This window comes from Oreochromis niloticus, linkage group LG10 (assembly GCF_001858045.2).
Source record: "Oreochromis niloticus isolate F11D_XX linkage group LG10, O_niloticus_UMD_NMBU, whole genome shotgun sequence".
Taxonomy (NCBI): Eukaryota; Metazoa; Chordata; class Actinopteri; order Cichliformes; family Cichlidae; genus Oreochromis; species Oreochromis niloticus.
Genome location: NC_031975.2, coordinates 5133674 through 5156163, shown reverse-complemented (window position 1 = coordinate 5156163; position 22490 = coordinate 5133674). Strand labels below are relative to the sequence as shown.

The 22490-nt window shown below is 38.0% G+C and overlaps 1 protein-coding gene and 1 long non-coding RNA gene across 2 annotated transcripts in view; one reads left to right on the top strand and one right to left on the bottom strand.

Annotated features, from left to right (window-relative positions):
- Positions 1-22490, bottom strand: part of opcml (opioid binding protein/cell adhesion molecule-like) — a 225731-nt gene that overhangs the window by 49562 nt on the left and 153679 nt on the right. Inside the window, exon 3 of the mRNA XM_003449811.4 lies at positions 16754-16879. Within this exon, the coding sequence (XP_003449859.1) occupies positions 16754-16879 (126 nt within the window). The remainder of the gene's footprint in view (positions 1-16753; positions 16880-22490) is intronic.
- On the top strand, positions 12934-14419 carry LOC112848037 (uncharacterized). Its single transcript, XR_003221916.1, has 2 exons — positions 12934-13934; positions 14323-14419. It is a non-coding gene; the product is annotated as an uncharacterized LOC112848037 (long non-coding RNA).

Below are 22490 nucleotides of genomic sequence, written 5' to 3'. Positions count from 1 at the left end.
TTTTCGTGTTTGTTGGTTTGTTTTTATTTTGTTTTATTTTGCGAGTTGGTTGTTAAGTGCTGCTCCAGCCAGCCAGAGAATCCCCCGCCGCCCCACCCTCTCCTCCCTACCGATCGGTGCCTATGCCATTCCAAATATGCGCTGGCATGAGGTCGGGGCAGCATGAGTACGAGCAATTTTTTTTTTTTTTTTTTTTTTTGCCGATGCCCGTGATGCCACCCCCCATCGCGATGCCGTCCCGCCCATATCAAAAACCGCTACTGTATTTATATAATGTGGGCACATCATTTTTGGGGGTTTTGATTGAAGTGGTCCATTTTACCACCAGTGGGAGAGGGCATGTTATGTCAGGTTTATTTTGGGGGGGGGGGGGGGTTCCAAGCATTTTCAACTTGTGAGTGCTTTCTCTAGAAAATCCAGTTTTTACCATTTCTTCATAATTGGATAAAAGAAGTATGTTTGTGTTTATTGCCTTACTGTTGTTAAAGTGTTTAGAATTACTATTTTAGATATAGCTAGTTAAACTATAGGAGTGTAGAAAATACATTTATCATTGGCATATGTCAGTCTGGAGATTACCAAAACAGATAAATATGTTACAAACATGTTAAATAGCAATTTAATAGATATAACGAATGAATAAGTAATTATCAAAATGAAATAATTATATTGGTTTTATATAAGGTAGCTAAATACACTGAACATGGAAAAAAAAGTGTAAATGTAAATCTTGTTAATTTTGTGTTATATTAACAGGAGATAACGTGAATGAAAAACATAGAAATTACATATAAAAATCAATAAAAGTTGCGCAGTTATTAAACAGAAAACTAAGGCTGAACACAACAAACATAACTTTATTGTGTGCCACCAATGTACATATTTTTTCTTGTTGCTCCAACAGGTTATTTTTTTCAGTGTGGGAGACATCTGTGAAATGTTTCTGAAGGATCTTCTTACTTTTAATCTTTTCCTATGAAAAAGCACCTTTTCCTTTTCCTTTCCGTTTCAGCAGGGAATGTCTGAGAATTGTTCATATTGGAAGGCGACAGCACTGCAAATAGCATGTCATTCATTTCTGCTGTATAACACTCTGAATGGCACTCATCAGGAGATTAATCACAAGTTGACAACATCCGTCTGTGCTGCTGTGGTTCTGTCAAAAGTGCTCAGCACTGCCAGTTTTTCAAATAATTGTCCCTCAGGTGTCACGTAAGCTTTTTTTCACTTGCAATTTACTTGTCATCTCTCAAAAACTGAAATTCTTTAAAAAAAGAAAGAAATGGGAATTAGAACTACAAAAGCCAGCTCTGAAAGAAGAAAACTACTTTTGTAAAACTTGGCAAATAAATATATGCGAGACTAGAGACCCAATGAAATCTAATTGTTGATAGCAACACTAAGAAAGTGACATTGAGTGCCAGCCATCAACACTACAAGCTTTCTTGTGTGTTTATACCTGGGGTAGATACCTTAATCCTCAGTCAGTAACAAAATTTGGCAATAATGCAACCCTACAGCATATAAACTAAAGTGAGTTGACAATTTTATTATGCCCTCATTTTGGGGAGGAATCCATGGTTAAAAAAACAAACAAAAAAACAGAAGCAAACTGGCAATGTCGCTATTATCTAGCTAAAGCAATAAATCATATGTAAGTCTGGATTTGACATTTGAGAATTAAGTTCCTGTGTCTTAGACTCAGTGTGCTGCATTTATAGCCTTTGTGTCTTTTCAGTTTGTTGCTGTGTTGTACCATTTGTTTGCTTGTGTCTTCACCATTAATGTTTATAGACTTCATTTTCAGTGGCCGTTTTTGCTGCTTGTCACAATAAAAGTTTGTATTTTGTTAAATACCTCTATTCTCAGTCTCCATTCCACAACACCTGACATTACATGTACAGTAAATTTTAAAAAGTGATGTTCCTAGACGGCTGATATGGTTTTCTTCCTCCAGTTTCCTGCTTTGAGTTACTATTCTTGCAATTAAGAGACAACTGTTTTCCTTAAAAGTTGAAAAAAAAGTTTTCCAATGGTAAAAGCTTTACAGCAACAGTTGTCTAACTTTAACTGATCTAACTGCATTCTAAGCTTGCTGATAGCAATTTCATAAAGTAATGTTTTTGGGACACTTGAGTTATGAACAGCTAAAGCTTCTAGAATACATTGGAATATTTAAATCAGCTGACTTATATCTTTTAATCCTTCTAATCCTGTTAGTGGCCGCCAGAGGGTAGTTGAAATAATTTATGTCACCTTATGAGCTAGACCTGATACCAAGTTTTGCAGTGCAAAAAAATAAAGGGGAAACATAAATTGACAGGGAATTGAGAAGCCGCTTCTCTGTACACAACCCAGACTCAGACTGTCACTATCTTTTATGAAGAATATATTAGCAAACAATGTAGCGGCTTTATCACCACATTTTAGCTGATCTTTTTTAATAAAGTTAAGAGTGTTGTCTGTTAAGGAAATTGTTTGGAGTTCGAATGAAAATACATAAAAAATATATTGATCATAATCGATTTTTTTAAAGTAATTTTCTGGCTTGCCTCCATATTGATGTTGTATCACTGATGCTATCCTCAGGATGGCACAGTACAGCAGCACAGTACAAGTAGTTCACTTATTAGTGTACAAAAAAGGAAAATGGCAGAAAATGAAGCCCACAGGTATATTGATAACCTACCCAGATATCCAGTAGCATCTGGTTTTAAGACAATGAGCAGGAGTGAAAGTTAAAAAATAAACATCTCAGAGCAGGGCTCTAGAGTGCGACCAATTTGGTCGCAAATGCGACCAAATTTTTCAGTGGTGCGACTAAAAATTTTTTTTCGGGTAACAAAAAAAAAAAAAAAATCTCTGCAACTCTCTGTGGTCAACAACAGACACACATTATGCCCCTATCGTGGACTAAACCAATCAGAGATAGTCAGGGGCGGGACCTCTGATTGGCCGTGGTCCAGTTGAAAGTGCAGGTGGAAGAGAGAGGTGAGTAGCTTGAATAAAGCGATATCAATTCATTAACGGATTCCACACAAAGACGTAAACACAGAGCGGACCCGACATATCAGAATCAGCTTTGTCTTTCTCGGCTTTCTCACCCCACGGCCCGAACACGGACACGCTGTCGGAGCTTAGCGATTCTGATGCGTCGGGTCCACGCTGTGTTTCCGTCTTTTTTGCGCTGATTCTGAGCTGCAGGTTTTGTCTCTCCAACCAAAATTCACCGAGCCAGCAGCAAAAGAAGCAGCAAACTACGCTTCACATTTGATCAATGTCGTCATGAATTCCCTCTTACTTTTGCTTTTTTGCTTCCATCACGATAAAAATCACACTTCATGCACAGCTCTCTCTCTCCCTCTCTCTCTCTCTGTACTTCAAGAACAGTTTCCCATCTCAAATCTCTGTTTTCTGCATTATTCATTCGCTTATTACCCACCAGTCTACCGTTGTTTACAGCGCTGTCGGCCGCTGTCTTTTTCTTTTCTTTTTTTCACTTAAATGACCTCGGACAAGAAAGCCCAATTTCTGCTGTTCAATACCGAAGAAATTTAAACTTCTTAAAATTATGCAAAATTGCAGAATGTTTTTAAGGTTATCTGCTATAAAACGCCAGACCAGGAAAATCTCCTTCATGTTTTTCTGTGTTTTATTCTCAGTTACTTTGACACAAAGGCATCTGCTGTGATGTTCACAATTCTGATGAAATCTCATGTGTATCAGTATTGATAAATGATCAGAATTATAATATTTCTGACTGTCTGAGGCTAAATTGAATCGAATCAGGACTTTGAGAACCGGAATCGAATGGATGATAGAAATCAGTGATGATACCCAGCCCTAGTGAGCAGCCTAGGTCCGACAGAAGTGGATGTAGCTGTGGGTAATAAGAAAAGATGAAAAGAACTATTGATAACTTTTGTGTTAAGGACTGATCCGTCTGAAATTCATAGCCAGCTCTGACATGGTGCCATCAATCTTTGAATGCTGAAAAACCACAGTGTATCCAGAAAACACATTATATGCTGCAATAAATGCACTGCCCAAGTGTCCCCTCTCCCCACTGCCTTTCAGCAGCAGGCAGCAGCAAACAAGTCGTCAGAGGAGCCAAGATGATGATTAAGTTTAACATTTTCTACAATATTGACAAAGCAATTTAAGCACAAGTTTGTTAGTTAATAATTTAGAAATGAATATTGTCTGTATGGACTTCCCCCCAAAGAAAGTGCACATGTAAAACTGCGGTGTTAAGCGATGTGGTTGAAAAATTTGAGTGCGCCTAACTTTTGTGCCGGTACGCCTGCACCCATGTCAAAAAGTTAGTCTAGAGCCCCGTCTCAGAGGAACAACTGGTGTAAGGTGCGGTGAGGTTCAGGAACACTGCTTAAGCGGGTATGCGCGCAGTGATGCTGATGGGAAGTGAATCAACTACACTGTAAAAACTGTGATTTGGGTTAATTAGTATCTAATAGGAAAGTAATAATAACTATTACTCAGTAAAAACATGTATGTGTTGTTTTAATTAAATCTAGGCAAAATTAAACATTTTTGAGATGTTCAGTTATTTAAATTTACACAATTTTGTTTGGGGTAAATTAAGCAATAGTTTGTTGAGCAGATTTAACAAAAACGTATGAGTACCATGAAAAATTAAGAAATCTAATAGATTTAACTAATGAAAGCATTTTCATTTCAATGATTCTACACTTCCGCCCGTAGTCAGTTGTGCCACGTGCAGGACACACACACACTTCAGCAGTGAATGATCTCCATTTTGTCCGAGGTAAGATTATCTTAATTTGTACGAATATACGACACGTTTTAAACAGTAACGTATAGCAGTTTTGAGTAAAAGTTCTAAACAGTATGATACGTTAAAATTAGATTAATAATGACCACTGTAATGACAGTTTTGTATTTTTACGCAAACTGGCACGAAGTGCACTGCTAGCATAAGGTCACTTTCCAAGCCTTCGCGGCTGCGTTACTTCAGAGTTTTGACTAACCACGTTTTACCATATTAAAAAAATATATCAATGATATATTTCGATGGGCTGTAACCTCCCTCATTTACTTTTAAAATTTTATGAAAAAGTTTTGCACTCAGTGGTGAGTGATGTACTTAAAATCATTTGCGCGGGATTTTGTCAGTCACAGTTTTTTGAAGCGTTTGTCTCCATGCAGTGTTTTTCAGTTGTGGTAATTAAGCTAAAGTGGCTCAGTCCAGCAACATAACTGGTTTTCATTTTCATGCTGTCGGAGCCCTGTGACTTTAGTGCAGGCACAGCTCACATAGAGGGATGATGCGAGTTTCCAGTTAAACTTGGTCGGTGTACCAGTGAGACCCATGCTCAGTCACGATGTTTCTGTTTCTGTAGAACAATCTTCAAGACAAAGGTACATTCAGGAAATAATATAGTAATATGTGTTTAATCTGACATAAGTCTTTCATAATTTCTATGTTTAACACCCAATGGTGTTTGGATACAGAGATGACATTGCGTTGATTAAAAGGACGTCTTTTCAAATATGGGAAGATATATACAGTATATAAATACATAAATAGTGTTATTTCATGTCATGATCTGTCACCAAATTGGTACAGAAAATAGGGTCTATCCCCTTTTTAATCTAATAAAGAGTTTCATTGTTTTATATGTGAACTTCACCTTTAAAAATTTTAGTATTAATTCAAATTTGTCTTTAACAATTTATGTGTGTAAAATATTTACTTCGGAGAGTGTGATTGTTATTAATTTTGTTCTTTTCAGTTGTTGGAAGATCCCTCAACTTAAATTCAGCTGATCAGTATGTAGACTATGCATTTTAAATAGGTTGTGATGGATGATTGTATTAAATTAAACTACTAGTTTTGAAAGCAGCAGAAAATGACCAAGTTGGCCCTACTTAATCTAAGTTAACTCTGCCCATTTACATTTTATTCTAGGTTGAACGAGATAGAGCTCCATGTAATCACTGATGACTAGGGATGGGTATTGTTTAGGTTTTATCCGATACCGGTGCCAAACCGGTACTTTTGAAACGGTGCCGGTGCTTAAACGGTGCTCAAACCGGTGCTTAAAGAATGGAGAACACAAAATTGGTCCAAAAACCTCTCATGTTCAGCTGTTTTTTTTGTAAAAAGATAACAATGTTAGTCTTTTCTGCAGCTATAGGGCATATATGGTATCACTCTTGGCTGGAAGCAGTGCTTGAACAATGGAAAAAACACAAACTTTGTCCAAAAACCTCTCATGTTTAACTGTTTTCCACTTTTTCTTTGGTCATTTTAGCCTTTTTGGCCAGGGTGAAGGGAGCATCTGCCATCAAACAAGAAGACAGCCGCATGTAACTACGACGGTGTTTGCTAGTTCACCTTACCTTACATGCATTAATGTAATAATGTGGTTAGCGTACTCAACGTTAATTACACACGAACAACATGTAGCTACTCACACAGAGGAGAACGGCTGCTGCTGCCATCATCATCCGTCATCATTTCTGCTACGCTGACAGGGCTAGGGGCCAGGACTCTCCTCTTCGGGTTCTTGGGGGATGTTGCTAACTCCGGGTCCGATAACAGGCACCACACCCGCAGTAGATGTGCACGGTGTGAGGTCTCGCAGCAAGCTATCAAACACGGCGCATTTCTCGGCTTTAAAAAAACCCGCTATGCGTCGCCAGGTGTTTTATCAGATTTGAGGTGTTACCTTCTTTGACAGTATAACAGTATCAGCTTAAAGCACTTGTTGCAGGCTGCTGAGTTTGCATCTTTTGCTGTGAAGTACAGCCAGACTTTTGATCGCTTCGCCTTGGGCATTTTTAATCTGTAGCTCTGCTCTAAAAGAACGTATGTACCTGGCCCCACCTACTATCCTCGGAAACGTAAAATGATTGGCTAGAATTGGCTCAGGAAAAAAAAGCACCGAAATAAAGCACCGAAATAAAGCACCGAAATGTGCGCTGCTTTTCGGTCTGGTTACTACCGTTTATGTCAGAACCGGTACCCATCCCTACTGATGACCAAATCGAGAAGTTGGTTCTTCCATCAGGGATCCCACCAACAGTAGAGGAGCTGCAAAGTGTTGTGAAGGATACCTTTGGCATTTCAAACGACTTCAGTCTTCAGTATTTTAAACCAAAATTTCAGGATGACTTCAGTATTCACAGAAGTTACCAGATAAAAGACAAAGACACTGAAGGTTGTTGGCATCACCCTGGTCATCCTGCCAGTTTTCGGCAGCCCCTCTGATCAACTGTCAACTGACTATGACTCATCATCCAATCCAGTTGTATCCAATGCAGACTCTGCTGCAACCACTTCTCAGGACACCATTATTCTCAAAAGGCAGAAGTTCAGAGAACGTTGTGAGCGCTGGCCGAAGCTGTTCCCCATTCCACAGTCTGCATACGAAACTGAAATGTAACTGGGAAGAGCCACTGAGAGTATAAAAAGAATGGAAATCTTCTGCCCACCTCCAAAGTAAAGACTGACATTCTCGAGAAGTTGGCTGAAACTGTATTTTCAATTATGGCCTATTCTTCCTATTATTTTGGGGCAAGCACTAGTGAATAATTTCAGTGCATACAATCTAAATTAATCAGAAAAATGTTATATTATAAATTTTGTATACATTTTATATTCCACAATAAAAACAATTACTGTTTGAATGTTCTCCTTGTGAAATTGATTCATTTTACTCAGAAAAGAAGTTAAATTAATTTGATTTTCTCTTACTATTCAGTCATTATTTATAAAGTTTAATTGGAAAATTACTGAATCCAATTTGAGTTTTACTTAAAAACAAAAAGTTTTCATTTCTTTGTAATGGATATTTTAGTCATTTTTAACTGAACCTTTGCCAGATTGTTAGTAAATTCAAAGTAATTTTTCTCAGAGATTAATTTCAAATGAATTAATTTTTTGTTACAATTAGGCAATTTTAACTTTCAATTTGAGATTTTGTCCCTAAATCCAACACATATTTACAAGTGAATGTTATTAATAACTATTTTTGTTTTTTGTTGAAATTTAATTAACATTTTATATAAATTTTACATAAGTCGCTTGAAATTAAAATCTACTTAAGTAAATTAAGTGTCACTTTGTTGCCATAGGTTTTTTAAGTAACCTCTAGTCACAGTTTTTACAGTGTAGCTGTTAGGAAGCTAGTCACTTGTTTAGGGATGTTTCCTGCATAATGCTATCTGCACTTACCAAAACCCTCACTGTAAGAAGGACGGTTGGAAGTTTCAAAGCTCTCTCTGCAAGAACTCTGTGCAGAGACTCAAAGCAATTAATCAACAGCAGGTTGATAAATTGCTAAGAATAAATTAACAATAACTTCAAAGCATTTGATCTCAAATCATTTAAAATATCAGTAGTTAATGTTCTTTTAAATGCTGAATGAAACTGCGGAGTTTAAATTAATTTAAATGTGATTAAGTTCAAATTCATATTCACTGTTGCTGTTTGACTAATAATACATTGGGAAAAGAAGGCCTTTACCCATTACTATATAAGTTGGGGTTAAATTACACTGGACGCACATTGCAAATTTTTCAAAAAATACATATTTTGTTTAATTTGATAGAAGAAATATGTTTCAAAAGTGTTGTGACTGGGCTGTGTTTACCACTGTGTAGTATCCACTCTTCCAGATGAGACAGACTGGACTTTTGGGAAATGAATTTTGTCCTTTTTTGTCTGATATAGATTTCTAGGTACTCAACAGGATACTTTTTATATTTTTCATTTCCTGGCATGCATATAGAAGACAATTCACGTGAAAGGCCTGAACTGCAGACATGCCATTTCAGTGTCCAGAATCTTCTACCATGAAGCTGTTTTAATAGCTGCAGTTTAGCTGCAATTTAGCATTGCCTTGTCTTGCTGAAACATGCAAGGCCTTTCCTGAAATGGAAATCGTCTGGGTGGAAGCAGATGTAGCTCTAAAACCTGTATATACCTTTAATTACTGGTTGTTCCTTTTCAAATGTGCAAGCTGTCAATTACATAAGCACTAATCTATCCCAATACCATCACCTCTCCTTTATTGGTCCATCTCCTCTTTATTCCAGAGGATCCAAAGAATTTCACATTTCGATTCGTCTGACCACAGAACAGCTTTCCACTCCTTTGGCCAAGAGAAGAAAGTAGCATTTTTGGTTCATGTTTACATTTGTTCTAATTATTAGAGCTATAACTTGCACTAATAGGTGGCATCGTGGAATGCAGACAGACAGTGATTTCTGCAACTGAACCTTTCATAGATTTCCATGACAGAATCATACATCATACCTTTTTTAATGTTGGTGTCACCTGAGGGCCCAAAGGTTATAGGGATTCTTTTTCTCTGAAGCTTTTTTTTTTCAATGTTTTTGCAATTTAACATGTGATACATTTTTTTCTGAAATGGTTCCACACATTCTTTTGGGCAACCTCTTACATGAGGAAAAGTCTAACACAGAACAGATGGCATCTTTTTGGTCTCAAACACCTGATCCTCCACACAGTCTTCATTTGTAAAGTACTCCATACCATTAAGGACACCTGGTAGATTCTTCAGTTTCATTGCAGCAGTAGCCAACACTTACTGCTTAAGGGCATCAAAAGCGTCAAAGTGGCTATTCTTCCGTTGTCTTTTTAAAGATAAAATTCATTGCTACAGCCAAGGAAAATTCAAAATTCACCCTTTAGACCTGCTTTTTTTGTTTGTTTCTGTCTCTATGTTTATGTATGTATGTATGTTCTGTCACTAGTTAGCTTACATAAATCAATGTAGGAGTATTAACAACAATGTCATTTTATGTATTTGGACAAGATGGCACTACATTTACTCTAAAACTGTAACTTAAAGAATTGTAATTTTAAATCCAGCTTCATGCACAGTGTTAAATGTGTAACAGTTGTTCAGAATAGGTGTCAGTGGTATAAATTAGACTTAGTACATGTAGTGTTTCATGTACTCCATGTACATGGTCATTTTACAGTAATTCACTTGAAACAGTTTCTTGTGAAATTTTAAGCTCAAAATAAGTAACATTTGCTAAACACTCTTTTCTTATTCACAGTGAAGGTGCAGCATCTTCTATGCAAAGTTACAATCGTTTATGTTGCTGACACTATTTAAGTGTGAACATTTTATGCCAGTTATATAAGTAATATAAAGTGCAAGACAACATTGCAGATTTGAGACATTCGAGACATTCAAGCAGCTTAAATCTTGAAAAACACAGTTTGGCAATGAAGTAAGCAAACAAGCACCAACACTATCCTTTGAGGGAATGTTTCATTATCACTAGTGACAAACATGAAAAGCAAATGGTAAGAAGCGAGTCTGAAATGCTACTCTGCAGGAAAAACATTTAAGATTCTGAGTGCCAGCAACAACTTCTTTGGCTGCCCAAAGATCTCCCCACATAGTATTTATTTTCTTTAGTGCTAGTCAGAGAAACGTCAAGTAAGATAATCCATTACTTCCCCACTGACTAGAGCACATACACACACAAGCATAAAGGCAATATAACAGGTTGACTGGCTGTTGATGCCAGTTCATTACTTCTAATTCTATTTACCACTATTCTTGCACCTGTGCACCAGCTCACAGTGGGTTGTAAAGAGTTTCTTTCTGATATGGGGGGAGTTTCAAATCACATAACAGAGTGACTTTTTATATTTACATTTTACTTAATATTTGCTTTAATTTCCTCTTGATAAAATAAAAGATATGTTTTGAAATGCAACATAATTTGTATTTCCTAAAACTTAAAACTGAATTGAATACATAGTCTGTGTTAATCACACCAGTCCACACTGTAGTTATTCTAATAGGATTTAACAGATTTAATTTAATTGCCTTAGGGCAACTGTAGTTGTGATTTGGTGTTATACAAATAAAACTGGATTGAATTGAATATGACTTAAGACTTACTTCATAACATTTTTAAACACTAAGGAAACCAGTAAATGCAGGGAGACAGAAACACTGAATGACTGAGGTGGTGAAGGGTTCCTACGGTGTGGAAACCAGGTTTTGCTGGCTCTAGACAACTGTAAAAGAAAGAGCAACAGCTTGGCTGTAAGCATTCATGTTATGTTGGAGGCTGAACATCTGATTCTATAGAGAAGCAGCACATGACTTACACTGCTGAAAGCACAGTTGGAAGTGCAATTAGAACATAGAACACACAAAGATACACGTACGTAGTGGCACACAGAGCATCTTAGGTGGTATTCTTGCTGTGAGGAGCCAACAATCCAAACAAGCCAAACAATCAAAAAACGAGCTGTGGCCTCTAGCCAAGTAATACTTTGATTGGAGTTCATTCTTGTCAGGCCACAGACTCTGCAGTTTCATCTCCTTAAATCCACCACTTTGAAAAGAAGAAAGGGTCGCGGCCTATAATTAATCTTAAACCCAGTTGTGGAAAGCATATGTTAATAAAAATAGCTACAGATTAATTTCCATCTAGAGATAAATAGCTGTTCTACATATAGAAGAAAATTCATGTGAAACAAGAATTGGGAGTGTTGTGTGGGAATCTCAAGAGTATCTGAATGTGTGGGGAGTTAGTATGAGGGGCCGTAAGTAGGGATGGGTATCGTTTAGGTTTTATGCGATACCAGTACCAAACCGGTACTTTTGAAACGGTGCCGGTGCTTAAACGGTGCTCGAACAGGTGCTTAAAGAATGAAGAACACACACTTTGTCCAAAAACCTCTCATGTTTAGCTGATTTTTTGTAAAAGATAACAATGTTAGCCTTTTCTGCAGCTATAGGGGATTTTTGGCTGGAAGCAGTGCTTAATCAATGGAAAAAACACCAACTTTGTCCAAAAACCTCTCATGTTTAGCTGTTTCCCTACTTTTTCTTTGGTCATTTTAGCCTTTTTGGCCAGGGTGAAGGGAGCATCTGCCATCAAACAAGAAGACAGCCGCATGTAACTACGATGGTGTTTGCTAGTTTACCTTACATGCATTAATTTAATAACGTGGTTAGCCTACTCAACGTAAATTACACACGAGCAACATTAAGCTACTGACCAAGAGAAGAACGGCTGCTGCTGCCATCATCATCCGTCATCATTTCTGCTACACTGGCAGGGCTAGGGCCAGGACTCTCCTCTTCGGGTTCTTGGGGGATGTTGCTAACTCCGGGTCCGATAACAGGCAACCCACCCACAGTAGATGTGCACGGTGTGATGTCTCACAGCAAGCTATCAAATACGGTGCATTTCTCGGCTTTTAAAAAAACGCTATGCGTCGCCAGGTGTTTCATCAGATTCGAGGAGTTACCTCCTTTGCACAGTATCACAGTATCAGCTTAAAGCACTTGTTGCAGGCTGCTGAGTTTGCATCTTTTGCTGTGAAGTACAGCCAGACTTTTGACCGCTTCGCCTTGGGCATTTTTAATCTGTAGCTCTGCTCTAAAAGAACGTACGTACCTGTGCCCGCCTACTACGCTTGCAGAAAAAATGATTGGCTAGAATCCAAAGTGTATGACATCTCAGTAAAAAAAAAGCACCGAAATAAAGCACCGAAATAAAGCACCGAAATGTGCGCTGCTTTTCGGTCTGGTTACTACCATTTATGTCAGAACCGGTACCCATCCCTAGCCGTAAAAAGTGGTAAATTCCAAAACACTACAAGGATGTCTACTCAGCAACCTGCTAGTACAGCACCTTTTTTGCACCACGGACCATTTATGGCCGACAATATTTTCAAGGACCGGCCTTTAAGGTGTCGTGGATAAATACAATACAATAAAACCAGTACTGGTACCAAAAAAAAGAAAATTTATTCATAACACACAGGAAAAGACCCAGGGAAACAGTTAACAATATAAACGACATAAAAATAAAAAAAAACGGTAAATACCCTGAAAACCATAAATTTCAAACTCGAGCCTCAACTCTTGCGACCCAGTACCAAACGACTCACAGACCGGTACTGGTCCAGGGCCTGGGGGTTGGGGACGGATGTGCTAGTAGCCTAAGTGAAGCAGCCGCATTACTTAAGAATATGTTGGCTTCCTTGAATCCAGGAATGGATTCAAGTTGCAACACGGAATTCGGCAAGTATGTCCCATTTCCCCTAAGCTTTTTATATTGGCAACTCAACTGTTAACACTATTAATCAAGGAATATCAATTTTTAATAAAGACTTCAAAATAAGTCAATTCGCAGATGATGCATTTATTTTTTTGAAAGATAAATACGTGGTAGAGAAAACTAAATTTTCTCTAAAGCTTCTCGTTTATCTCTCAGTATCAAAAAATGTGAACTGCTCCCGATTCATACAAGCTCTGACTCCTCAATAGCTTTGGTTATAGTTGAATCTAAAGTTAAATATATAGGGCTGATAATATCTAAAAACCTAATTAGCAGAGAAGATACTAATATTTCTAACCGTATCATGGAGATGAAGAAATCACTTAGCCACTGGTTAACCAGAGACCTCACTATTTATGGCAGAAACATCCTATCTAAAGCTGAAGGCATCTCCAAATTGATTTATCCTTGTCACTCTTTATATATCTCCTTTAAAAACATTAATAAGGCTAACACAGTTATTTTCTAATTTTTGTGGAGGAATAAAACCCATTACATTGAAACATCTCAGCTTGTGAAGGAATACAATAAAGGTGGCATCAAAGCTCCAGAATTTGAATTTATGGTTGGCACCCTTAGAATTAAATGGTTAAAATCTGTCACAGCCAGACTCTATGTAGTTCCACATCCCATGTTGGAAAGGCTGTCAGCTGTGGGAGGGGAGCCCCCTTGTGGCGAGAGCGCACAGTTGCACTATTGAGCACATGTCCCAGTGATCAGAGTTTCTTGAGCTAACACAGAGCAAAAGGCCACCTGGCAGACTGACTCAGCAGGGGATGTCTACACACGGTGTGAGTCGTGTGCGTCACTAAAGAATTGTGAGTAGCTGTGGGGCCCTGCCTGGAAAGGACAGTTTTAGTCTTTTATGCCATTTAGACATTTAGTGGATGTAGAAGTGCAATGTGTATTGACCTGTTCGCTAGGTGGCTAGTTCATGCTACTAATGCTACTTGTTATGCTACATACTTGCTAGCTGTAAGCTAAACCCATTTGGTGTTTTGTGATATATTGTTGTTGTTGGGTGTATTGGCAATCAATGTCATGTACTGTAAGGGTTTGGGGGTAGTGTATGAAACTTGTGCATGTAAATGTTCATATAGGAATTCCCATTTGTAGTTCTGGTTAGATTTGAAGAAAGCTAATGAATCATAATTCATGACTCAGATGTTTATTACATTCAGTATTCTGTATATGTTCTGTTCACAGACCACACCCACACCCCTCACCACTTTGTAAGCCTGCGGTTGCATTACTGTGTTGCTGTACTGTGCTGTTAAGCTAAGGAATCACAGTAAAGACGGTATAACCTTTAACCGTGCGTCCAGTGTGTTCTGACCGACACCCCAAGGTGAACACCAGTGCTATTCAGCCAACGCCTATACAGTCCTAGGTTCAACCCAAATTAACATCCCACGATCCTTGTTTAATAAAAAAAAGGAGGATTAGACTTCTTTTTGAAGTGTGATTTTGAGGTAAATAAAATCCTGATCAAGATATCGAACTTTCCCAAACAGACTTTGCATTTTTGGAAAATGATATTTACCCACAACTTCTCCCCATAATTCAACCTTAAGGAATAATAGGGTAATAACACTTAGTCAAAAATCAATTTTCAAGAGCGACTGGTTTAAACAAAAAGATTATATTCATAACAGATTTGTTGGATGATAACGGTGTCATTCTAAGTTACACAGACTTTTCAGAAAAATATTGTCTTAACTGTTCTCAAAGAGAATATAACAAATTTTGTAAACTGGTCCCACTGCCTCTGCTGCATTTGATTAGAAACCTTATGATATACAACAATTTCTCATCAATGCTTCCAAATTTATTGCTAAGACAATGTCAGCTGTTTGATAAAAATGCAATAATAAATTTATTAGTAGTTTCTTCAAAGACAAAATATTTCATAGTTATGACAGAATGGTTACATGGCATGGTTCTAATTTAGTTATTTCAGATACTCTGGATAAAGCATACTAGAAATTTATGAAATGGCCTTTTCTACCTCAAGTTAAAGAAACACACGACACACACAAGCAAAATCTATCCTGTGGCAGAATTTCTAAAAAAGAGATTTGGCTTTGAGGTGGATCAGTGTTCTTTTTGATGTGCCACTATTTGAATTACATCATATATTTTTTTTTTTATATGGATCATCTAGCATTGGGTGTCTCAGACATTATTAACATCATCACACTTTTGAGTAAATATCATATCCATTGTGCTAAATGGAGGAACGCTAAGCCTTCTCTCCCTGGTTTTATTAATGATTTTAAAATATTTTTTTCTGTGCTAAAAAAGACAAAAAGCAAATATGCCAAAAAAATTAACCAGGATAATGCCCGTCTCCTGCTATTCTAAATTTTGACTTATGCTGAGGCTAATATATTGTTAAGTAATGCAGCTACTTCAGTTAGGCTACTAGCAGGTTGCTGAGTAGTGTAGTGGTTTATTTGAAATCTACCACTTTTTCCTTCAGTTTCCTTGTCAGGAAACAACTTCCTGTTCAACTGAAACGCCTTCCTGTTCAACTGAAATGCCTTCCTGTTTAACTGAAATGTCTTGGTTTTTCAGAGGAGTGTGTGAGAGCGTTTCAGTAGTGTGTGTAAGAGATAAAATTTCAGTAGTGTGTGTGAGAGCATTTCAGTAGTGTGTGTGAGAGCGTTTCAGTAGTGTTTGTGAGAGCTTTTCAGTAGTGTGTGTAAGAGATAAAATTTCAGCAGTGTGTGTGAGAGCATTTCAGTAGTGTGTGTGAGAGCATTTCATTAGTGTTTGTGAGAGCTTTTCAGTAGTGTGTGTGAGAGATAAAATTTCAGTAGTGCATGTGAGAGATAAAATTTCAGTAGTGTGTGTGAGAGCGTTTCAGTAGTGTGTGTGAGAGCGTTTCAGTGGTGTGTGTAAGAGATAAAATTTCAGTAGTGTGTGTGAGAGCATTTCAGGAGTGTGTGTGAGAGCGTTTCAGTAGTGTTTGTGAGAGCTTTTCAGTAGTGTGTGTGAGAGATAAAATTTCAGTAGTGTGTGTGAAAGCGTTTCAATAGTGTGTGTGAGAGCTTTTCAGTAGTGTGTGTGAGAGATAAAATTTCAGTAGTGTGTGTATGAGAGTGTTTCAGTAGTGTGTGTGAGAGCATTTCAGTAGTGTGTGTGAGAGTGTTTCAGTAGTGTGTGTGAGAGCTTTTCAGTAGTGTGTGTGAGAGATAAAATTTCAGTAGTGTGTGTGACAGCGTTTCAGTAGTGTGTGTGAGACAAAATTTCAGTAGTGTGTGTGAGAGCATTTCAGTAGTGTGTGTGAGAGATAGAATTTCAGTAATAATGTCCCTTTCGGCACCTCATAAGTTAGTTTAGACACCTTTACACTAAGGCAATGAGTTGGTTCACATGTTTGTTTTGAGAAACCTTTAAATTAACTTTGGCAACTTTAATGTTAATAGAGATCAATATAAATTTTCTAGTTTTGGACAAACAGAAAAGTATAGTAACAAATTCATGATTCAAAATAATAACAAAATAATTTTTTATGCCACCATGAGTTTACAACTCAACTGGAATCCAAAAAGTTCTGGATGGGGTACTCTATCACAGGATTTCCATGCATTAATCAGCTGAAACAATAAAATAAAATTAAACCATGGCTTACCCCTTGGTGAATGATGCTTCCAAATTATGTTGGCATCAGGTCGACCAACTGCCAGGCACATAAGATTGACGTTGCTGCCTTCATTCACCGTGACGTCCTTTGATATGTTAGTGATCCTGGCAGGTACTGAGGGTAGAAAGAAGAATCATGATTGATGTTTTTACTCTAATTAATGACAAATAAGCGAAGTACTTGCTATTGCATGTGGTCAGACCCATGATGAGGTTAAAAATAACCCCAGGGACGGGGACTCAATTAGCATGAAATTAGCTGACAAATCTCTCAATTCTCTGGCTCGGTGTGATGTTATACATGATTGATTTTCTTCATCATGTATCTATGCCACATTGCTCATTAGACAAGCATCAGACTAATTTGAAGTACGACAGGATTTTAACTTTCACCAAGGAAATTTGATTTGTGTGTGTGGCAGGCTCATTGATTGAGTGTGCTCTGTAAGAGGATAACCTCAAGTCAAGGGTTAGACGTTACTGTCCTTCACTGTAATTTAACTCTCTCATATTGACTTGAACTTTAAAACCACATTAGCCCAAAGTGCTGGGTTGACATTCATAGAAGAAAAGATGAGAATGGGCATGTGCCTTAAATGATCATAAATAATTTCATATCAAGAAAACAAAAATACAACAGTACAAACCTGGTCCTCAGTGATCCAGGTCATCGTAGTCTAAGGAGCTTGGAAAGAAAAGCGTCTGGACTTCTTTAAGTTGCTTGAAGACGTTTCACCTCTCACCCAAGAAGCTTCTTCCATTCTAGGGAAGAACGGAAGAAGCTTCTCGTATGAGCGGTGAAGAACGGAATGTTCAAGGGAAGAATGGAAGAAGCTTCTCGGATGAGAGGTGAAATGTCTTCAAGCAACTTAAAGAAGTCCAGACGCTTTTCTTTCCATGCTCCTTATAGTACAAACCTGGCCATATTTATAGTATTAGGCAATAATGTTACTGTGTTGTGAAAAAGTGTTTGCCTCTTTCCTGATTTCCTATATTTTTGTCACACTTAAATGTGATTATTAAGCAAATTTAAATATTAGACAAAGATAACACAAGTAAACACAAAAGTTTCTAGATGAAGGTGTTTATTATTAAGGAGAAAGAAATTGAAACATAATTGGCCCTGTGTGAAAAACTGATTGTCCCCTAACTCTAAAATTGCGACTTCTGAGTTATTCAGGAATGCACTGATAGAATGACAGAAGGAGCGAGGTGTTGCACCAAGGTTGAATATAAGAAAAACGTTTTTTAATCATGCAAAGCTACTATTGAACACTCCAAGAAAAATATGATGTTAGAAATAACTATTATAGGGCTTATTTCACTGGACTATAAAGTGATCCATTTTATCAGCCATTATTTTGCAGGCATGGTAATGTTTTGGTCCTCATGTCCTCACCTGCTGCTTCTCTTTTTGTTTGTTGTTGCTCATTGTCCCTGCCTTCCCTCTTTGTACGTTTGTGTGCGTGTGTGTGTGTGCCCATGTTCTCGCCTTCATACGAACATGGGGCCTGGACAGTTTTCCACTCTGAAGCCAGCCACACCTGACAATGATCACATGTTTGTAGCTCATCACTAGAGACCTACTTAACAGAGTGGCTGTGCTTCAGTCAGCACTGGATCGTTGTGTGACAACAGTCAGCTCGTGCAACTGTGTCTTGGCAAGTAAGGAGAACCATGTGGAGGGAGCCATGTGTGTTTTTGTAAATATTGCTGTGGAAGCTGTGAAGAAAGAAGCTTTTGGAAGAGGATTTACTGTACTGGAAGCTGGGAAGTCACTGCTGAGAAGATTACGTTTATTAGAACTGTTTTACACTCTAAATAAATTCACTGTCTTCATTCTGGAAGTCCTGCATTTGGGTCCTGTTTTCCTGACAGACTTGACAGAATGATCCAGCCAGAATGGACCCAGTGGATTCGAGCCCTGTCAAGCGTATGCTATCGATACAGGAAGACCGACTGGATGGACACAAAAAAATATTACAACACATTTCCAAGGAGCACACTTTGCGGAGATGCTTAAGATGCTTGAGTCTGGTTTATTCATTATGTTCTCAGTGTATCTTATAGTTTCTAGTTTAGTTTGCTTACACACTGGAGTTTATTCCGTATTTCTAGTTTAGGCTGTCTTGGGTGTTGGCCCAGTTCATGTCTTTTTATCATCTCTGTGTCTTTCCCTCAGCATTCCCCTAGTCAGGTCAGTCTTGTCTTGATGTTTGTCTAGTTGCCCGTTTCTCCAGTCATGGGCCCCATTTCTCCTCCCTCTTCTTCCTGGGTTTCGTCTGTCTGCGTCCCACTACTTCCTGTTTCAGTTTGACAGTCTCTTGTCCTATGTTTCATGTTCCGCTGTGCCTCCCCTGTCTTGTTAGTTTATGCTCAGTCTGTTTCCTCCTGTGGTTTGTTCCCTCATTTGCCCTTGTGTATATTTATGTCAATGTCGGCCTCTGTCCTGCGCCGCAATCTCCCTCATTCATGGCTGTGTGTTCTGTTCATTAGTTTAGTTCTGATGTTTTCCCAGTTTTGTTTTTGTATTAGGACATCCAGCAATAAAGCAGTGTTTCAGTTGTTCTGCCTATTGAGTCTGCATTTTGGGTCCAATCCCCTTCTCTCGTGACATTAACAGCTGTGTTTTGTTCATATTCAGGAAACTGTGTAGCATGTAGAGGGAGCCAAGTGTGTTTTTGTAAATGTTGCTGTGGGAGCTGTGGCAACAGCTTTTGAAAAAGTATTCACTGCACTGGAAGCTGGAAAGTCACTGCTGATATTGAAACTGTTTTGCACTGTATTGTTTTACACTCAAAATAAACTCATTGTCTTCGTTCTGGAAGTCCTGCATTTGGGTCCTGTTTTCCCAACAGGCTTCACAGATAATTTACACCATCAAGATGGCATCACTACTTCTCATTTTTCGGAACTCTTTTGTGACAGATTTTTAGGGCTGGGCCATATCATACCATTCGCGGTAATACCGGTGTAATTTTGGGCAACGATAGGAAAATGAAATATCGCGATAGAATGTGGGTAAAACGCGCATGTGCAGTGCCTATGTTTACATACGCACATGGGGGTGACGCAGAATGAGAAGAGCGAAAGTGGATCGTTAAATGAAACGGATGAACCAGAATTGGTTTGTAAAAATGCTGCAACTTCAGTGGTGTGGAACTGGTTTAGCTTTCGTCCGTCAGATACACAACAAAGCACTATTTTTGGTAGAGCATGCTAGCGGGCTGTCGTTATTACCGTGTTTTTGGAAAATACGGCACACTTAAAAACAATCCTTTGATTTTTCTGAAAATCGACACCGTCCCTTATAATCCCGTGTGCCTTATGTATGAATTCTGGTTGTGTTTACTGACTTTGAAACGATTTTATGTGGTACACGGCGCTCGAAAATCTGTCAAATGTTTTAGTACGACTTTGCTAAGCTACGAACCCGCACCGCTTGATGGATTGTCGGAGCATTACGGCTATCGTAGGCAGGCGCCTCGCGGAGTGATACGTACTGTGCTTCAACATAATATTACCGTATTGTGTGTGTATAACCTCTTTTTAAGTTTTGTGGATATTATACATGGTTATGCTGAGGATATGTCGGCCAGTTTCCACTGGAAATGCCTTTTGGTTAAACTGTCAGCAAGGAATATGCACTGTTACATTTTTATATAACTTTAATGCACATAAAAAACAGCTGCTTGTTTAAGTGAAAATACATTGATGGAGTTTCTTGCACTAATAAAGTTGGGGAGTTGTAAAGTATTTTGTCTAGTGTCAATTATATCGTCAGTTATATCGTTATCGCACATTTTCAAATGTATATCATGATAAATATTTTTGGTCATATCGCCCTGCTCTACAGATTTTGTTCATTTTTATGGACAGAATTTCTTCTCAGCTTCTCATCTCTGCTTTTAAAGATGATGCAGTTCTGTTGGCTTCATCAGGAGGTGGCCTCCAGTTCGCACTGGAGCGGTTCAGAGCTAAGTGTGACCCGATGTAAATGAGAATCAGCACCTCAAAGTCTTAGACCATGGTCCTCTTCCAGAAAAGGGTGAAGTGCCCATTCCAGCTCAGGGGCCAGTCAAGTGGAGGAATTTAAATATTATGGGGTCTTGTTCACTAGTGAGGGGAGCGGGAGATTGGCAGACAGAGTTGGACTGCGGCTGCAGTGATGCGGATGCTATACTGTTGCCTTGCGTTAAACTGCAATTAAGAGACTTCTCTATCTTTTGCTTACAGCAGTTAAACTAATGCCATGGAATGAATGTAGTGATGATTCAATGAGAGGAAAATGCAACACGCTGGACTTTTAAGAAGTTTTAAATGGGATGGGATGGTTGTGGTGGGTGGTGTGGTTTGGAACCATTGTTTTCAGACATAGTGACCACAGAATTTAATGAAGTAGCATCTGTTTGCAGAGTAGGTGATGGGTCTCCAGCTTGATAATGCCAGTAGGCAGGTGATTGAAAAAACATACCTCCCCTGCCACCGGGCTTGCTAAGTTGTGGCTTGTGGCTGGGGATGCATCAGCCTTCATATCAGCACAGCCAAGGTTTTATAGTAAGTAGTTAATTAGAAAATGAAATCCAGAGGCGATCAAAGGAGGAAACGAATGCTTTCCTTTAATATTTGTTGAACATCTAGGCACAAGTGCTGAGAATGATTTTCTCTACAACATTTTTTTCTAATTTTAACCTTCATTCTACTGGTAAATGGGTTTCATTCACATGGAAAGGAACAGAAATGCTACAATGTGTTATCCTAATGACACAAGAACAAGTACATAATGATATAGTATGCATTGCTAGAATGACTTGCAATGATGTTTTTGAGAAGATAAATCATACATTTATGACAAATGCCAGTGTCAGAAAATGCAATAGCAAAATGTGTAGATGGATATTTCTGGATGTTTGCAAAGTAGGTACCCAAAGTAAGCCAAGCAACAACATCCATGCTCATCTTCCCACTCCTACTAAGGGGATTCGGAAGGATTGGGAGCCCTTACTCCCAATTTACTTCAGCAGAGGTAGCACAATTATCATTTAACCTACTTCAAGTCCTGATTTAAAAACAGAAACTAACAAGACATACTCCAAGAATGTGCCTCCACCAAAACAGCTCACTCTCCGGGGAGTATTTACTTAAGTAAATGAATAAGTATTGTATTTTTTCTTTTATTTCATAAATATATGCTTAGAAGTTTGTATTGCAATAAAACTCAGAATGTAGGAGTTGGCAGTGGATAATAGGCATTGATTTGGGTTGTTTCGCGTTTGCTCATAGGGGGTTGTCTGTTTCTTTGGGTTTCTCTGTTTTCTTTGTATTATTGTAAGGTCTTTACCTTACAATACAAAGCCCTAAATAAAATTGAATTGAAGTGAACTGAAAAACTGGATATGACCTTCACTTAACTTATACAATGTTTGACTTAACTTATATAATATTATATATTATTCTGCAGTATATTTGTGACAACTAGCCATTTAATTATCTTAAAAATACCTTCTTTACTGTTACAACACATTTTAGGATCAGCCAGATGTAAAATATAAAAGTGAGATCAGTTGTCAAATGTGACATGATGTTTGGATAAAAAGTTATAATATGATAATTAAAATACCTATACACCAGTATAAATTTTCTAAATGTTGCCAATAGAAACAAAGGTAGAGGAATTTTAAGGAAAGTTTCAAAGACAAAAAACATTTTAGTAAAGTTTTACCTTA